The 14144-nt window shown below is 41.7% G+C and overlaps 2 protein-coding genes across 5 annotated transcripts in view; both read right to left on the reverse strand.

The window, feature by feature from the left end:
- Positions 1–2410, reverse strand: part of LOC124041112 (eukaryotic translation initiation factor 4E-like) — a 41147-nt gene extending 38737 nt beyond the window's left edge. Inside the window, exons 1-2 of one of the 2 annotated variants that reach the window (XM_046358289.1) lie at positions 2297–2410; positions 1050–1150 (exon numbers count right to left, since the gene is read on the reverse strand). In XM_046358289.1, coding sequence (XP_046214245.1) covers positions 1050–1150; positions 2297–2329 — 134 coding nt within the window. In that variant the 5' untranslated portion in view covers positions 2330–2410. The remainder of the gene's footprint in view (positions 1–1049; positions 1151–2296) is intronic. The other variant, XM_046358290.1, reaches the window with a different exon arrangement.
- A 3639-nt stretch (positions 2411–6049) lies between these two features.
- Positions 6050–14144, reverse strand: part of LOC124041113 (methylcytosine dioxygenase tet3-B-like) — a 76915-nt gene continuing 68820 nt past the window's right edge. For all 3 annotated transcript variants that reach the window (XM_046358292.1, XM_046358291.1, XM_046358293.1), the window contains 3 exons: positions 9380–9556; positions 8530–8686; positions 6050–8316 (listed from right to left, as the gene is read on the reverse strand). In XM_046358292.1, the coding sequence (XP_046214248.1) occupies positions 7145–8316; positions 8530–8686; positions 9380–9556 (1506 nt within the window). In that variant the 3' untranslated portion in view covers positions 6050–7144. The remainder of the gene's footprint in view (positions 8317–8529; positions 8687–9379; positions 9557–14144) is intronic.

Below are 14144 nucleotides of genomic sequence, written 5' to 3' on the forward strand. Positions count from 1 at the left end.
ATGTGTGTACACACACACACACACACTCATGTGTGTACACACACACACACACACACACACACACACACACACACACACACACACACACACACACACACACACACACACACACTCACACACACACACACACACTCATGTGTACACACACACACACACACCACCCTTCAATAACGATTAGGCGGCCTGCCCAAGGATGTCAATGGCAGAAAAATCCCTGCGAATAGAATCTGAAATCCACTGGTCTAGGATCAAGTTTTTCAAACAGGAAAAAAGACCAGAACTATGGAGTTTTAAAGCATCAGAATGTCCCAGAATCTGTGGTTAGGGAGGGACAGCATCCACCTGAGGCAGGGACAGGACAGACAGAAAGGTCTAGAGTGGGTCTACTGAGGCAGTGTTTTATGTCAGCAGTTCTACCCGGTCCGATGTACTGCTCACAGTAGTCTATGGCCTGGCTCCCTATTCAAAAGACAGCCACTTGATTGGATGTGCTACAACAGACAAAAGTTATGACATCACAATGTCAAATCTGTAGAGAGCAAGTTTGATCAGCTTTGTTCTTCATCTAGATTTAGGGATAAAGCTAGCTGTGAGCATGTGAATGGAAATATTTTAGGAAGCACTAAAGCGTTTTGGCCTAGTGAGCGTGACCCTAGTATCCCCATCTGGGTTATGTTAATTTAGGCACACAATAACAACACGTTTTAAAAGGTTTTGCAACTTTTAAAAAACGACTTAGTTTCTTATTGGACAAGTCCAGTTCTGATTGTCATTTCCCTTCCGTTTGGTATCTAATGAATGAACATGACCCTGGGGTTTATTCACTAGGAACAAAACAGAAACCAACAGAACGAAAGAGGGAGGGACCTACCTGAAATTGTTCAATAGAAACTCTTGTTTTTGTTGCAGTACCCCAGGGATGTAATCATTAGTCTAAACAATTATGTTTTGCAACGAGTTGCTATTGGACAAATTCAGGTTGGTCCCCCTTGTTGTCTCATTTACTAATTGTAAATGCACAAAAGCAGACAGACACACTGTACCCATACTTGTTTTGCAGGGGGTGTTTGATGTACTGCTCAGAATCAGTGACCACAGGTGGTGCAGTGGGGATTACTTCAGGTTGGGGCTCTTCTGTTTCAGGTGCATTCTGGGATGACACAGCAAAAACATTCATCAGTACAATATTAGCTGTTTGCAGGAAATCTGACATCTTTAGACCCATCCTGTCAATAGCTCCTAACATACACAATCATATCAATATCAAGGATAATTATGGAAACTAACCGGGGCAGCAGGTAGCCTAGTGGTTAAAGCTTTGGGCCAGTAACTGAAAAGTTGCTAGATGGAATCCACGAGCTGACAAGGTAAAAATCTGTCATTCTGCTCCCGAACAAGTCTTAACTGACTTGCCTAGTTAAACAAAAGGTTACATTTAATAAAACTACTACAGACACTAAAACAATACTACATGTATTCTATCCATGTCGGACTACATTTTAACATTTTGAATAAAGACAAAAACTAGGATTTCTGCCATCTCTACTACTGAATGATACATACAATGCCTCTTCATGTCTACTGAATATATACCAACATCTCTGTAGAAGATGCTGAAGATCTAGACTTCCACTATTGAAAGATCTAGAACAAGGTGATGTGAGGTGACAATGGCTAGCCGGCTGTTTTGTCAATGTGGTTAGCTTGCTAGCTACGTTTTCTGTTCACCTGAGACTAAGCCAAACGTTTGTGTAGTTAGCCATTACTAATAGCTACTAGAGAGCCACATGTGATTGAAACTCTATCTACTAGACCGTCCATATGCTTCATCTGATTCATTGATTCGCCGCAAGTCATGCGCCTGCTGGATGGCAGCAAGTTAGTTAACGTTAGCCATCAGGCTAGCTAGCTATAGTTAGCAAGGTAACGTAAAATCTAGCTAACACAGCACAGACACACGTGTCTAGATGTCACATTTTTTTATCATGTAAATAAAAACCGATCACAAATACGATCAATAGTTTTGAAGGGACACTGTCATATATTGTATTGACTCAATGAACCAAGTATTAACTACCTAGCTATGTCCAGTGACTCCCTGCCAACAGTCTCCAATGCCACCCCCTAAATCCATCGCTAGCATTGCTGAGCATGTTGGAACCAGACACCCACACTTTCACAGATCCTGGAGCAAAATATTCCGTTAAAACCTGGTAGATTTAAACCCTATTAAATGAAACCAAATAAAAAAGGATGGGTTCTACATTCAGTTTTTATTCGTGAAATGTCCACATACCTCGATCTCGCTTACCGGCTCCGAAGTCGCCATCTTGCCTGTAGAAATGATCCTGTCCGTTCGGAGCTGGTGCGTCACGAATCACTCAAAAATATACGGAAGCCTTTTTAGTTCAAGAACATGTGAATGGCAGAAAGCCCGCTATCACTGACAGTAGACTTTTCGCACGCAGGTATATTATCACTATTTATTCCAACTATAATACTACAAATATTTAAGTCTCCACTACACTGTGACAAAGGAATGGACCCGGGGAATAAGGTAAGCTATCTGTTTTGTTCTACTGGTTACCATCTATTCCCAAAAGTACATTCTTAAGGGTCTATACACACATTTCTAATCAGGGGTATTCACACACACACACACACACACACACACACACACACACACACACACACACACACACACACACACACACACACACACACACACACACACACACACACACACACACACACACACACACACACACACACACACACACACACACACACACACACACACACACACACACACACACACACACACACACACACAGTATTATAGTTTGTATACCTTGAAGTCACTTATTGTCAATAAAGCAAAAAGACACACAACAAGTCCAAAATATAAATACATCTTTATTTCACCAGGGGGTAGCCATTGACAGGAATGCTGAATTTAGTATTTTCTCAAAACTGTCAAACTGATATACACCTTAGTTATTATGTACAGTCATTTTGTCAATCAGTTGCAAAATAACAAGACTGTTATCTACAAACCATGAATAGTACAGTAAAACTGTCAGTTCCACATGAAATGTGTATTTTATACAGTTTTATTCCAATAAAAACCTTTGAGTTTTAAAATGCTGGTGCTAGTTTTTCCTCCTTGATGTACATGTAGGTTACCACAGTTTTCAAGTCACACATAATGGTAGAACCAAGAAATCTTCAAGTGAAACAATTACAAAAGTTTATTATCTTACAAACTGTCTTATGTAAAGCTGGAAACATTTTAAAGTGACTGTTTTCTACCACATTATTAACTTGCAACGGCCTACATTCAATATAATGTAATAGACTATATATGTACTGCAGCTACTTTGTATAAAATGCATTCAATCTATGTGTCAACATTTATCTCAGAGGAAAAATCTAAGTATATGGTTTGACTTTGTCAATCTGTTGACAACATTATTGGAAGAAAGAGAGTTGTGTTAGGAGACTGTGTGTGCCCTAGTTGGGTTGAAGCCTGGGTAAATGAACAACCTCACACCTGAGAAACAAAGAGAAACACAGACAGAAAAAAAACATGTATCCAGATCTGTGTATTACTCAATGAAAGCACCAGTGAAATGTGCTTTATCTGCATTGAGCTGCATGAGAGCCAGCATATACGCAGACAGATCAATACAACAGATGCCTAATCAATTGCAGTATTAGTGAATGGGCCCATATTTACATGGTTATGATGGACTAATGTGAGCATTGATGAATACCCTACATGGTTGCCCCCAATTAAAGCAGGTTTATACTGTATACTGCAGAGGTCTACTGTCTGACTCAATACGTGATAGACCTAGAACTTATGATGAAAAGATGCAGAGAATTGATGCTACTCTGTAACTCAAGTTACAGAGTAGCATCAATTCTCTGCATCTTTTCATCATAAGTTCTAGGTCTATCACGTATTGAGTCAGACAGTAGACCTCTGCAGTATACAGTATAAACCTGCTTTAATTGGGGTAACTCAAGTTACAGAGTAGCTCAAGTTGACCAGTGACAAGATTGAAGTACTGTAGTACATAATGCATTCAGGACAGAGACGGTAGAGCACAAGGGTATGGCATGCCCATCCAGAAGGGAAACAGCAAATGCTAGTCATGCAAAAAGCATCATAACATCACCCCTAGAATAAACACAGGCTTTGTCAGTGCAGCATCACATTTTGACGAGTTAGCACCATCAGAAAGTAACTACATTTCGACCCTGAAACGGTATGCCACAAGCATTGAGGTTGATTCTATTTCAAAAGCCTTCTATCCAGGATTTTCAAATTAATTTGAATGAATAAGGTTGAATTGGAAAATACTCTCTGAATATTACGGTTCTTTTCTGAAATGACACGAGTTAACCCCAACCCTGTATGCCACATTCAGATACCATGTGAAACAGTTATGTAAATGGTATGTAAACAACGTTTTAACAACATTTCAACACTGTTACAGCAGCAGAAATGATCTGAGGAGTGTTTTATTCTGTCAGAGCAGCTTCACCCAAAGAGTAAAGACGAAGCAATGAGAAACAACAAAGGATGTGGTTGGTTTGCTCTCCACTTGTATAATGTATTTATACCCAGTATATGGACAAACATAAGTGCCAATCAATGCCCTAGTCAGTTAAAAAGAGAGGATAGAAATGCTGTCAGCGCCTGTAAGAAACATACAGTAATATAGTCACCATTTCTGAACAGGTTTTATGTGGTCTTTTCAGCTGTGTCTGTATCAAAAACAGACAAGTCCTATTTAAAACACGCTGGAAGTTCAGACAGTGAACCAGACCTGGGTTAAAATACTATTTCAAATATCTCAATTACTTTCCCATACATTCAAAGTAATTATTTGAAAAGACAAGTAGTTGCATCTGGAAATTTGGAAAGTATTTGAAAATACTCAAATACACTGATGCAAATACATTCCCATGCATTTAACCCAGGTATTTGAAAATAGTATTTTACATAAGTATTTGAAAATAATATCAATTTGGTTTTTACAATCAACCATTAAAATATTCAAATAAAAGTACTTAATAATATTATTATTATATTAAAAGTACTTATTTTGGGCTGTGTATTTTGAAAATACTCAAAATACATAGAAAAATGCATTTTAAATACCAGATACTCAAATACACATGTATTTGAACCCAGGTCTTCAGTGAACATACTGTACATGGTTATCCAGATTCATACAAATTAAGTGTCGTTGAAAACAAGCACCATAATCTGACACAATCTTTATATGCAGCATTTCATAATTGCTTAGTAAGCCAGTTTTTTGTGTGAGACTGATATGCAATTTATAATGTTACAAATTCATAGATGAATAAACTCATTCTACAACAAAAAAACGAACAGGTTTCAAACAAGCTGTCGGATATATCTCTCTATCTGTACATATTGGAACGGGACCTTTTTCAAGTTATGAAAAATAAAAAAGTGCTTTTTCAATATGTCATCATATATCTATCTGTACGTTTAACAAAAAGACTAAAATGATCCAGCCTAAAACAAGGTAGTAAAGTTCCTTCATGACCACCAATAGAGGAACGGGAAGAGAAGGAAAGCACCATGACCACCAATAGAGGAACGGGAAGAGAAGGAAAGCACCATGACCACCAATAGAGGAACGGGAAGAGAAGGAAAGCACCATGACCACCAATAGAGGAACAGGAAGAGAAGGAAAGCACCATGACCACCAATAGAGGAACGGGAAGAGAAGGAAAGCACCATGACCACCAATAGAGGAACGGGAAGAGAAGGAAAGCACCATGACCACCAATAGAGGAACGGGAAGAGAAGGAAAGCACCATGACTACCAATAGAGGAACGGGAAGAGAAGGAAAGCACCATGACTACCAATAGAGGAACGGGAAGAGAAGGAAAGCACCATGACTACCAATAGAGGAACGGGAAGAGAAGGAAAGCACCATGACCACCAATAGAGGAACGGGAAGAGAAGGAAAGCACCATGACTACCAATAGAGGAACGGGAAGAGAAGGAAAGCACCATGACCACCAATAGAGGAACGGGAAGAGAAGGAAAGCACCATGACTACCAATAGAGGAACGGGAAGAGAAGGAAAGCACCATGACCACCAATAGAGGAACGGGAAGAGAAGGAAAGCACCATGACCACCAATAGAGGAACGGGAAGAGAAGGAAAGCACCATGACCACCAATAGAGGAACGGGAAGAGAAGGAAAGCACCATGACCACCAATAGAGGAACGGGAAGAGAAGGAAAGCACCATGACCACCAATAGAGGAACGGGAAGAGAAGGAAAGCACCATGACCACCAATAGAGGAACGGGAAGAGAAGGAAAGCACCATGACCACCAATAGAGGAATGGGAAGAGAAGGAAAGCACCATGACCACCAATAGAGGAACGGGAAGAGAAGGAAAGCACCATGCTACATTGTTTTCACATAAAACTAGATGTGTGTAGTCTAGTCTTACATACTGTGTAATATGTGGTGTGTTTATCGAAAGTTGCTGCTACAGATGGCACCATTACATGATCAATCATTGATAAAACTCCTTTTGTGAAAAGAGCACTCTTGGCTGAAACAAAGACCATAGAGACTTGACATGAGTGTTTACTAGTGTAAAATGCTGGATGACAGCAAAATTGCAGTAAACAGGCTTGCATCAAGAAATAAAATAAAAAAATAGTTTTTGAAAAATGGTCAGAATAAATAATCACATCTTGTTTGTTCTTATTAATCAAGTTGTATTTAAAACCAGTTTAAAAACACATTTAAAATTGGTTCTGAGCACCATCTCTTTACATGAAAAAACCAGACCCCAAAAATAATCACCAAACACTAAAAGTCACAGTTAAAAACCCACAAACGATATTCTTCCTCATCACTTTGAAAGCAGAGACGAAGAGAAACAAAAATAAACAGACATACGTTTGGAAAAGGTAACACAATGAAATAACACAGAAAAAGGAGATTAGAAGTGTAAAGTTGATTGAGGTAAGGCAGTAGCACAGGGTGGTGTGTGTGTGTGTGTTAAAATGTAATCGCTGTATGTGTCTGTGAGTGAATGTGTGCCTGTGTACGTGTGTGTACATAACAGTATCATGTCCAGCGGTTGTAGGGGCCCGTGACCTGTGTCAGAGCATAAGGGGACACAGTGACCACCCCATCCCGCGCTACGGTCACCGCCTGCCGGGTAGGAACCTTCAATACCCCTTTCTTCTCCTCCGGGCCCTCCTCTTCTACCTCCTCAGGCTCCACACTCTCAGCCCCGGCCCCCTTCCCCCTCTTCCCCTTCCCCTTGACCGGGCTAACCTCTTCCAGGTCCAGGCCCATCCCTATCCTCTCAGCCTCCTCCTCCCTCTCCCGCTCCCTCCGGGCCATCTTTGCCTCCCACATGTGCAGGCCATGGTCAGGCTCGTTGAGGGATTTGTGCTGGTAGAAGACCAGGGAGATGCGGGTGGGGTGGCTGCGGTCGGGTCGGAGGATGGGGGTGGTGGCATGGAGCTCTCTGCGTGCGCACTCAATCAGAATGGAACCGTGGGAGGGAGCCACCGCCACCCCACCAATGTCACTGTCCAGGAAGTTGTGCTCGCTGTCTGACCATACCTCTTCCTGTTCCTGTTTGACCTCTTCCGGGTTGGGGAAGAGAGGGGGAGGGGCCTGAAGGGGGAGATGAGTGGCACAGTGGGGGAGGTCATGACCTCCATGACCTTTAACCCCGTCCCCGATCTCCTCCGCCACCCCGGGGAGCCCGTTGAGTCTGCTGTGGAGGCCCTCTGGGTGGGGGAGGGGGGCGGAGAAGGAGGAGGAGGATGGAGGAGGAGTACTGTGGCTGTGGGGGGGTCTGACAAGAGGGGAGCAGTGCACCTCGTTGGGTTCCATTTTAAACGTCCTGGGGGGGTAGTCACCAGGTGTCCCACATCTCTCAGTGTTCACCAGCTGCTTTCTGATGAGTCCTGGGGAGTAACCATTTACATCCTCTCCCATTGTCTTGTAATGGAGGGGGGAACCATTGCACTGGGCCCCTGGTGGCCCTCTGTATCCGTACTGGGTGGAAGGCATGCCGGGACGATGGGGGGAAAGAGCCTCCATCCCCGGGGTGGATCTTCCTGGAGGAGTGGGGTAGGTGGGAGTGCTGTGGTGGTAAGGGCTAGGGGAGTTAGACTCTGGAGCATAGGCACCCACACTTCCTGGTGTGAAAGAGCTGTAGAAGGGCTGAGGCTCTGCTTTGAATGAGGAGGACTGATCCACTGATGAAGTGCTTTTGGAACCTGGAAGGTGAAATATACAAACCAGGATCAAGCATTTTATTGTAAGAAAAATGCAGAAAATCAATCAACCAATTTATCAATAAATCAATTAGTAAATAATTAATTAATTAATTAATCTACCAACCAACTGATTATTCATTCATTCAACCAATAAACCAACCAACCAATCAACCAACTAATCAAACAACCAATCAACCAACCAGAGGTCTCTACCTTTGTTGGTGCTCTCGGTCTTGACCTTGCCCGGGGTTAGTGGACTCTGTCCAGGCTTCCTGTCCTGAGCTGCAGCCTGTTTGTCAGCCTGGGCCTTCAGCTTGGCCTCCTGCTTCCTCTTACGTGCTGATTTCACCGGCTCAGCCAGCAGACGCACCTGGTGATGGTATATGCATGGTCATTTAGTAAAAGCTTTTATCAAGTGGTTTGAAGTAAACACGCATATACAGCACATCCCACTGGGCACAGACATCATTTCAATGTTTGGTTTGGATTTACATTTGGTTGAATTTCACCATGTCAATGGATTTCGGTTAAAAGTTGGTTGAAAAAAAATACGAAATTCCTTTATGTTGATGACTTTTTGCAAATCCAATCAGTTTTCCACGAGAATTCAACACCATCACATAGTTTTTTTGTTGTTGAATTGACATGGAAACAATATTGATTTTGCCCAGTGGGATGTGACTTGTGCAAGATCAAACCCAAAACTCTCCAATTGACATGGTCTTGATGCCAACTAATTTCAATCCCGTAGAATGCAAGGCTAACCAACCCTCATCCGGGTGAGCAACTGGAGGTTGATTAGTAGAATCAAGTGTGTTAGAGCAAGGCTGGAACAAAAGCCTGCATACCCAGTAAGCACAGGAGGAGGATTGGCCACCCCGTGTAACAGCCCCTGCCTCCTGGTTCTCTACAGGGGGTAAGAACCGATTTAGGGTGAAGTAGACGCTGATCTCTTGGGTCAGTTTCATATTTTCCCCACTAATGGTTACTGTTAGGATTAGAGGAGAGGAAGCTGCTCCTAGATCTGCACCTAGGGGAAACTTAGGAAAGCGTAGGAACCTACCTCTCTGGGGAAGGCTGACAGCACCTGCAGGGCCCCAGTCTGGATCTTGTCCCACTGGCCATCGGCACGGCCAAACTCATCCCTCTGTGAGATCTTATAGAGGGGCAGGACGTGGAGCTGTTCATCCTCAGGGATGTTACGCACCGCACGGTTGTCCTCCTTGGTTAAAGTGCAAACCTGCAGGAGGGTCAGACAACAATACATTTTACATGAATGGAAAAGACTAGCAAAGTATCTGAGAGTTTCTGGGATAAAATGCCTACGGTATCTTGGTTGAAGTGAAAACGCGTGAGGTGACCAAAAAGTGCATGACATCTCATATCGATATTTGTTTCCACTATGGATTTTTAAAAATGATTTGATAGTGACATTTGTCTAAGCTAATGTTGAATTCTGCTTCCAATGGCCCAGTTACAGTATGTCCATTAACGCACAAAACACGACCACAACACTAACTCTCAACGGTGTTGTCCATTAAAATGCTGGCACAAGAAGCAAGTGTGTGTAAGTATTTGTGTTTCTCTGTGTGTGCGTGAGCGAACAAGCGTATGTATGTATCATCTCACACCCTGACCAAAGTTTGCTTTGTATGTTCTATGTTTGTTTGGTCAGGGTGTGATCTGAGTGGGCATTCTATGTTGGATGTCTTGTTTGTCTGTTTCTTTGTTTGGGCCTGATATGGTTCTCAATCAGAGGCAGGTGTTAGTCATTGTCTCTGATCGGGAACCATATTTAGGTAGCCTGTTTGGTGTTGGGTTTTGTGGGTGATTGTTCCTGTCTTTGTGTTTGTTACACCAGATAGGGCTGTTTTCGTTTTTTTTTCATGGTTTCTTGTTTTTTGTATATTGTATATTGTTCTATTTTCATCTATCACAATAACCACGCAGCGTTTTGGTCTGCCTCTCCTTCAACAGAAGAATCCCGTTACGGAATCCCCCACCACAACAGGACCAAGCGGCGTGGTGACAAGCAGCGGCAGCAGGAACAGCGCAAGGAGGACTGGATATGGGAGGATGAGTTGGATGGAAAAGGACCCTGGGCACAGCCTGGAGAATAACGCCGCCCCAAAGAAGAGTTGGAGGCGAAGAAGGCGGAGAGGCGCTGGTATGAGGAGGCAGCACGGCGGCGTGGATGGAAGCCCGAGAGTCAGCCCCAAAAATGTCTTGGGGGGGCACACAAGAAGTGTGGCGAAGCCAGGTAGGAGACCTGCGCAAACTTCCTGTGTTTACCGGAGTGCGAGAGAGACCGGGCAGGCACCGTGTTATGCTGCGGAGCGCACGGTGTCCCGAGTGCGGGTGCATAGCCCGGTGCGGTACATACTAGCTCTGCGTATCGGCCGGGCTAGAGTGAGCATCGAGCCAAGTGCCATGAAGCCGGCTCTACGCATCTGGTCTCCAGTGCGTCTCCTTGCATCTACTACCATCAGACTGTTGAACAGCTTCTATTACCATCAGACTGTTGAAAAGCTTCTATTACCATCAGACTGTTGAAAAGCTTCTATTACCATCAGACTGTTGAAAAGCTTCTATTACCATCAGACTGTTGAAAAGCTTCTATTACCATCAGAATGTTGAAAAGCTTCTATTACCATCAGACTCTTGCAAAGTTTCTATTACCAGACCATCAGACTTATGAACAGCTTCTATTACCATCAGACTGTTGGACAGCTTCTATTACCATCAGAATGTTAAACAGCTTCAATTACCAGACCATCAGATTGTTGAACAGTTTCTATAACTATCAAGACTATTGAACAGCTTATATTACCAGACCATCAGTTTCTACTACCATCAGACTGTTGAAAAGCTTCTACTACCATCAGACTGTTGAAAAGCTTCTACTACCATCAGACTGTTGAAAAGCTTCTACTACCATCAGACTGTTGAAAAGCTTCTACTACCATCAGACTGTTGAAAAGCTTCTACTACCATCAGACTGTTGAAAAGCTTCTATTACCATCAGACTATTGAAAAGCTTCTACTACCATCAGACTGTTGAAAAGCTTCTATTACCATCAGACTGTTGAAAAGATTCTATTACCATCAGACTGTTGAACAGCTTCTACTACCATCAGACTGTTGAACAGCTTCTACTGCCATCAGACTGCTGAACAGCTTCTATTACCATCAGACTGTTGAACAGCTTCTATTACCATTAGACTATTAAACATATTCTATTACCATCAGACTATTGAACAGCTTCTACTACCATCAGAATGTTAAACAGCTTCAATTACCAGACCATCAGATTGTTGAACAGTTTCTATAACTATATAACTATTATATTATATTATTATTATTATTATTATTATTATATTACTATTGAACAGCTTATATTACCAGACCATCAGTTTCTACTACCATCAGACTGTTGAAAAGCTTCTACTACCATCAGACTGTTGAAAAGCTTCTACTACCATCAGACTGTTGAAAAGCTTCTACTACCATCAGACTGTTGAAAAGCTTCTACTACCATCAGACTGTTGAAAAGCTTCTACTACCATCAGACTGTTGAAAAGCTTCTACTACCATCAGACTGTTGAAAAGCTTCTATTACCAGACCAGCAAACTGTTGAACAGCTTCTATTACCAGACCATCAGGCTGTTGGCCAGATTCTATTACCATCAGACTGATGAACAGCTTATATTACCATCAACTGTTGAAAAGCTTCTATTACCATTAGACTGTTGAAAAGCTTATATTACCAGACCAACAGATTGATGAACAGCTTCTATTATCATCAGACTGTTGAAAAGTTTCTATTACCATCAGACTGTTGAAAAGCTTCTATTACCATCAGACTGTTGAAAAGCTTCTATTACCATCAGACTGTTGAACAGCTTCTACTACCATCAGACTGTTGAACAGCTTCTATTACCATCAGACTGCTGAATAGCTTCTACTATCATTAGACTGTTGAAAAGCTTCTATTACCATCAGACTGTTGAAAAGCTTCTATTACCATCAGACTGTTGGACAGCTTCTATTACCATCAGACTGTTGGACAGCTTCTATTACCAGACCATCAGACTGATGAACAGCTTATATTACCATCAGACTGTTGAAAAGCTTCTATTACCAGACCATCAGACTGATGAACAGCTTCTATTACCATCAGACTGTTGGGCAGCTTCTATTACCATCAGACTGTTAGACAGCTTCTATTACCAGATCATCAGACTGATGAACAGCTTCTATTACCAGACCATCAGACTGTTGAACAGCTTCTATTACGATCAGACTGTTGAAAAGCTTCTATTACGATCAGACTGTTGAAAAGCTTCTATTACCATCAGAATGTTGAACAGCTTCTATTACCAGACCATCAGATTGTTGAACAGTTTCTATAACTATCAAGACTATTGAACAGCTTATATTACCAGACCATCAGTTTCTACTACCATCAGACTGTTGAAAAGCTTCTACTACCATCAGACTGTTGAAAAGCTTCTACTACCATCAGACTGTTGAAAAGCTTCTACTACCATCAGACTGTTGAAAAGCTTCTACTACCATCAGACTGTTGAAAAGCTTCTACTACCATCAGACTGTTGAAATGCTTCTATTACCATCAGACTGTTGAAAAGCTTCTATTACCATCAGACTGTTGAACAGCTTCTACTACCATCAGACTGTTGAACAGCTTCTACTGCCATCAGACTGCTGAACAGCTTCTATTACCATCAGACTGTTGAACAGCTTCTATTACCATTAGACTATTAAACATATTCTATTACCATCAGACTATTGAACAGCTTCTACTACCATCAGAATGTTAAACAGCTTCAATTACCAGACCATCAGATTGTTGAACAGTTTCTATAACTATCAAGACTATTGAACAGCTTATATTACCAGACCATCAGTTTCTACTACCATCAGACTGTTGAAAAGCTTCTACTACCATCAGACTGTTGAAAAGCTTCTATTACCAGACCATCAGTTTCTACTACCATCAGACTGTTGAAAAGCTTCTACTACCATCAGACTGTTGAAAAGCTTCTACTACCATCAGACTGTTGAAAAGCTTCTACTATCATCAGACTGTTGAAAAGCTTCTACTATCATCAGACTGTTGAAAAGCTTCTACTACCATCAGACTGTTGAAAAGCTTCTATTACCAGACCAGCAAACTGTTGAACAGCTTCTATTACCAGACCATCAGACTGTTGGACAGATTCTATTACCATCAGACTGATGAACAGCTTCTATTACCATCAACTGTTGAAAAGCTTCTATTACCATTAGACTGTTGAAAAGCTTATATTACCAGACCAACAGATTGATGAACAGCTTCTATTATCATCAGACTGTTGAAAAGTTTCTATTACCATCAGACTGTTGAAAAGCTTCTATTACCATCAGACTGTTGAAAAGCTTCTATTACCATCAGACTGTTGAACAGCTTCTATTACCATCAGACTGTTGAACAGCTTCTACTACCATCAGACTGTTGAACAGCTTCTATTACCATCAGACTGCTGAATAGCTTCTACTATCATTAGACTGTTGAACAGCTTCTATTACCATCAGACTGTTGAAAAGCTTCTATTACCATCAGACTGTTGAAAAGCTTCTATTACCATCAGACTGTTGAAAAGCTTCTATTACCATCAGACTCTTGAAAAGTTTCTATTACCAGACCATCAGACTGATGAACAGCTTCTATTACCGTCAACTGTTGAAAAGCTTCTATTACCATCAGACTGATGAACAGCTTCTATTACCATCAGACTGTTGGACAGCTTCTATTACCATCAGACTG

Source organism: Oncorhynchus gorbuscha, linkage group LG08 (genome assembly GCF_021184085.1).
Source record: "Oncorhynchus gorbuscha isolate QuinsamMale2020 ecotype Even-year linkage group LG08, OgorEven_v1.0, whole genome shotgun sequence".
NCBI classification, from domain to species: domain Eukaryota; kingdom Metazoa; phylum Chordata; class Actinopteri; order Salmoniformes; family Salmonidae; genus Oncorhynchus; species Oncorhynchus gorbuscha.